Raw genomic sequence first — 5127 nt, 5'->3', positions numbered from 1 at the left:
TTTTTTTTTTTTTTTTTAAATTTTCTGTGTCCTTTTAAACCTGGGCCTTTACCTGTAGGAGCTAGGAAACCCCGTGGAGACTCTTCTCCCTGTGTCCCTCTTCTGTAGGAGCTGATGTGCTCGGATGAAGACTTTGCATCTGCACAGGGGACCAGGCATCCTCCCAAGGTCCAGCAGACTATTCAGGGAGCAGGGGTGGCTCACGACAGTGCCAGGCCCATATGGGGAAACTGAAAACAAAGCACAGCACTTAAATCTCAGCTTCATGTACTTATCTACATCTTTAGTCTGTCACATTTGGCTCTGACTAGATGGAAATTAATGTTTAATTCATTTCTTTTCAACAATAGCTCAGAATTTGATACCTAGTATACAGATAACCATAAATAAGTGAAAGCTAGCAGGCCAACGGCTGGAATTATTTTTCTATTTTTCTGGGCTTCTGGTCACACATTAATATGCACTGGGCACCCATTTTGCTCTGGGCGCTCACTCAGTCTTTTATCTTTTGTGCATAAACACAGAAGGTAATTTCAAAAAGCAGGCCCTTCGGGCAAAACCTCATAAACTCTCATGTTTATAGCAAGAACACAGTCAAACAGAGGGCGGAGCTGGGGCCAGCCTCCGCCATGCTTTGCATTGTGTAGCCAAGTGCTCTTTGCTAATTCTCGGCAGCTACCTGCCTGGCTTCCTACCAGCTGATTCAGTGTAGCGTCTGGGTCCAGGCTGAACCATGCTCTCCCTGACCTTTCTACATCTGTATAATTCATCAGAGCTCATGGTTTCTCAGAGACTGCCTCTGTATTCCAGAGCTGTGGGCCATTCTGCAGTTCATCCTTTGGACAAATGGACTTGCCCTTGTGGCAGCATTTTGTCACTCCCTTTTACACCAGGGTCCTCTTGCTTTTTGCTCCTTGTGCCCTAAGTACGGGGTGACTTTGGAGTAATTGTGCCAAAACATTTTTGCTGATCAGGGATTTCACACCCTAGGCGTGGTTGTTATACTTTATCAATCCTTCCTTCCATACTTATGGAGCGCTGAGCAAATGAGATTTGCTACTTGGGCATAAATAGACCCATAGAAAGAAGAAAAACACATTCCCTGCCTCGGGGGACTAAAATCCCATGTGGGAGCTGAAGGATATATGCCCAGTGAGGCTTAGAGTGATCTAGTCCACAGATAAACTACTAATTATTTTAGGTTTTGTGACCATAATGTTGCCACTATACAACTATGTGACTTTTCTTTGTGCTACTCTTCCTTTATAGCACAAAAGCAACCAAAGACAATGGGGAGGCTGTGTACTGGTAAAACTTTATTTTCCAAAACAGGCAACTGGCAGGATTTGGCCTCCTGGCTGTTTTGCTGACCCCTGAGGTACTCTGCTCCCCTGTTGTTCAGTGTAGGAACATCAGTCTCTGAAAGCTCAGCACACACAGGCATTGGTGGAACCAGTAGTCAGCATCCTGTCCTTTGACAACAAACTGGTGCTCAGGTTCACCTTCCTGCAGACCCCCTCTGCAGGCCAGCGTTCCCCGGGCCAGGCTGGTCAAGGCGTAGACTCAAATCAAGCACTCCCATTCTGGGATTCTCTGCAGGCTGTCTTCCGATCCAGACTAATGTTCTAGTTTAATCTCCCCTATAGGTCGCTCCAGTTAAACCGTCTCGGCCAAAAAGGCACTTCTCTTCTGCTGGCACCATTGAAAGTGTCAACCTAGATGCCATCCCCCTGGCCATCGCTCGTCTGGACAACAGTGCTGCCAAGCACAAACTGTCTGTTAAGCCAAAAAACCAGAGGGTGTCAAAGAAGCACAGGCGGCTTGCCCAGGTGTGTAGAGCCTGCCCGGGCTGCCCAGGCCGTATCCTTGCTGGCTGGGCAGTCACTGCCAAGTGGGCTGGTGTTGGGGTGGAGCCGGGTAAGGATCTAGGTGTCTTCCCATCGGGAACCTGGCTGTGTGGCAGTATAGGAAGACAGGCAGGCCTGTTTTTTTTCCATTGCCCTTTCTGACATGAGGCTGGTGGACCTCACAGGGGGAAGTTGCCTCTTGAGGGGCTCCAGCTGCATTATGTTTGCTTTGCAGAAGAAAGGTGGGCCGCTCTCCGCTGCCATGGCTTAAAGATCTCCCAGCTTGGTCAGGGTGGGCCTCTAAGTTGTAAGCTTCACTGGGTGTGGATGGAGTCAGATCTCCATTTTGCTCTTCTTAATGCTGGACTATTGTTCATTCACATTACGAAAACCAGTTTTGGAAAGACAGAAATGGGGCTGGAGCACAAATCATAGAGATGAAGGTCTTTCTTCCATTCCCACATTTGAGACCCTTCCCTTGACCAGTGCCTGAGTTTACCTATATCTGTACTTGAGAACACCTGCTTCCCAAGGGCTCTTTTCCATGCAGAGGGCCCCAGAGCGTGTGAATAGGAAGAGTAAGAATTGTCTGCGGAAAGGGGAAAGGCTAATTCTGTTTCCCTTCCCCATGACAGGACCGACGGAATGAGCAAGCTGGCCTGGAGAGTCAGCTCTCCCTGGACCAGAACGGACTCCTGGGAGAAGACAAGCAAACCGGGCATGAGGAGGAACCAGAGCCCCTGGATTCCGAAGAAGAGAAAAGACGCCAGGAAGATTATTGGCGAGAACTGGAGGCCAAGTGCAGGCGGCAAAAGGCAGAAGCCGCCCAGAAGAGACGCCTGGAAGAGCAGAGGCTGCAGGCGCTGGAGAGGAGGCTCTGGGAGGAGAACAGGAAGCAGGAGCTCTTGGAGGAAGAGGAAGAGGAGGGCGAGGGGGAGACGCTGCAGTTAGAAGAGGAGGATGAGGGGCCGCGGGAAGAGCAGAGGCGGAGCCTGGAAGCACAAGGTTCTCCGGAGTTGGAGAGGAAGGCGCGGCAGGAGCGTGAGCGCCTGGAGGCCGAGGCCAGGGTCAAGGCCGAGGCCCTGCGACTCGAGGACAGGCTGAAGCAGAGGGAAGAGGAGGAGGAGGAGGAAAGAAAACGCGCAGAGGAGCTGGGAAGGCAGGAGGCGGTGGTGGCGAGGCTCAGGGAAGAGCCGAACAAACAGGAGGAGATGGAAGTGCAGAGGAGGCCGGGGGAGGAGGCGCCCAGGGAGGCGGCGCCAACCCCGGAGGAAGAAGAGGACTCGGAAGAGGAACAAGTCGACAGAAGGGGCCCGCCGACCCCGCTTCAGATTGACCTCAAAGAGAAGCCAGAGGAACAAGGTAACCCAGATCCCCAAAGGCAAGGAGAAAGTGCCGAGGAACCACGTATTTGCGAGGAGCAGAACCCAGAGGCCGATCCCGCAGGACAGCCGCAGGGGAAAGAGGGGGATTTTCCTGGGGACGGATGGCTTGTGCTTGAGGAGGAGAGAGAAGAAGCGAAAAAAGACCCTCCCGGGAAAGGCGAGGCCCCGGCAGTAGAAACGCAGCTGGCGCCGGTGGAGAAAAAAGAACCTGCAGCTCTTGAAAAGGAGAGGCAGGTGGAGGAACTCAGGTGGCAGGAAGTGGACGAGAGGCAGACCATGCCCAGGCCCTACACGTTCCAGGTGTCCTCTGGAGGGAAACAGATTCTCTTCCCCAAAGTCAACCTGAGCCCCGTGACGCCTTCGAAGGACGCGGGACTGGCGTCTGGTCCCCAAGAGCCAAAGGCCACCAAGTCCGGCCCAGCCTCCCACGCCCTGCCCTCGGCCCTGAGCATCCCCCACACGGCCATCCTGGTCACGGGAGCGCAGCTCTGCGGCCCGGCGGTCAACCTGAGCCAGATCAAGGACACCGCGTGCAAGTCCCTCCTGGGCCTGTCGGAAGAAAAGAAGTACGTGGATGCCTCGGCCGTGGAGCAGTCGCCCCGAGTGCCCAGCGACGCCCGGGCGGGCAGCGGGAAGCCCAGGCCTCCCCACGAGGCCTCCAATAGCAGTGTGGCCGCACTGGCCGAGTGGGCTTCCATTCGGTCCCGGATCCTGAAAAACGCGGAGAGTGACCTTCGCAGCGAAAGAGACCAGGGGAGGCCCGGAGACGAGCCCACCGCCAGAGGCCGCTGCGATTCCCGGGGCAACCTGCGGAAGACCCCGCCCCCGAACGCCAAGTTCTCTATCATGCCTGCCTGGCAGAAATTCTCTGATGATGCCTCGGAGACCCCCAAACAGAGCACGGAAGCTGAGAGCATTAGGAAGAGACCTTTGGTGGGACCCGGGGAAGAGGCCGCACCCCCGCCTGCCCCTGCCGGCGCCCAGGACCAGCGGAAGAGCCCCGAGAAGCTGGAGGTGCAGCGGGACCCGGCGGACACCACCGACGGCTGCAAATTTGCCAAAGACCTTCCATCCTTCCTCGTTCCAAGCCTTCCTTACCCTGCCCAGAAAGCAGTGGCCCACGCAGAGCCCACGAGCACTTCGGACAGCGACAGCACCCATGGTACAGCAAAGCCAGAGCCCGCGATGCCAGGTGGGGAGGAAAAGGCCTCACCTTTTGGAATAAAATTGAGACGGACCAACTACTCCCTGCGCTTCCACTGCGACCAGCAGGCGGAGCAGAAGAAGAAGAAGAGGCACAGCAGCACGGGAGACAATGGGGAGGGGGCCCCGCCTGCCACGGGGAGCGCCCCAGGGGAGACGGAGCCAGACGGGGTGGCCCTCAAGCGGGGTCCCTCCCTTCCGCAGGAGAGGAAGCAGGCCGCGTCCCCGCGGAGGGACTCTGCGGAGAGCCCCTCTCCCCTTGTGGCCCATCCCAGGGTCCCGGCGCCAGAGGCCGACAGGGCGGCGAGCAGAACGCCGTTGGCACAGAAGCCGGCGCTGGCTCCCAAGCCGGCCAGTCAGACCCCACCGCCATCCCCACTCTCCAAACTGAGCAGGCCCTACCTGGTAGAGCTGCTGGCTCGCCGTGGGGGCAAGCCCGCCCCGGAGCCCAGCGAGCCACCCAAGGAGGGCCAGCAGAGCAGTGACCCCCAGCCCCCTTCGCCCCTTCCTGCCGAGGAAAGAAAGGGACAGAAGAGGGACGAGGAGGAAGAAGTGACAGAGAGGAAACCTGGGTCCCCACCGCTGCCTGCTCCTGAGCAAGAGAAGCCGTCCCAAACACCTGAGGCAGCGAGGAAAGGTATGTGGCTGCTGGACGGGAGCTGCTGCCTCTGTCCAGCTCATTGTCTAGGTCA

The 5127-nt window shown here is 56.4% G+C and overlaps 1 protein-coding gene across 1 annotated transcript in view; it reads left to right on the top strand.

Moving 5' to 3' along the window:
- Positions 1-5127, top strand: part of KIAA1211 (KIAA1211 ortholog) — a 25343-nt gene that overhangs the window by 11824 nt on the left and 8392 nt on the right. The window contains exons 4-5 of the mRNA XM_012810741.1: positions 1647-1829; positions 2483-5072. Coding sequence (XP_012666195.1) covers positions 1647-1829; positions 2483-5072 — 2773 coding nt within the window. The remainder of the gene's footprint in view (positions 1-1646; positions 1830-2482; positions 5073-5127) is intronic.

This window comes from Otolemur garnettii, unplaced genomic scaffold, assembly GCF_000181295.1.
Source record: "Otolemur garnettii isolate 467f Iridium unplaced genomic scaffold, OtoGar3 scaffold00141, whole genome shotgun sequence".
In the NCBI taxonomy this organism is placed as follows: domain Eukaryota; kingdom Metazoa; phylum Chordata; class Mammalia; order Primates; family Galagidae; genus Otolemur; species Otolemur garnettii.
This window is presented reverse-complemented; position numbering and strand designations above follow the sequence as displayed.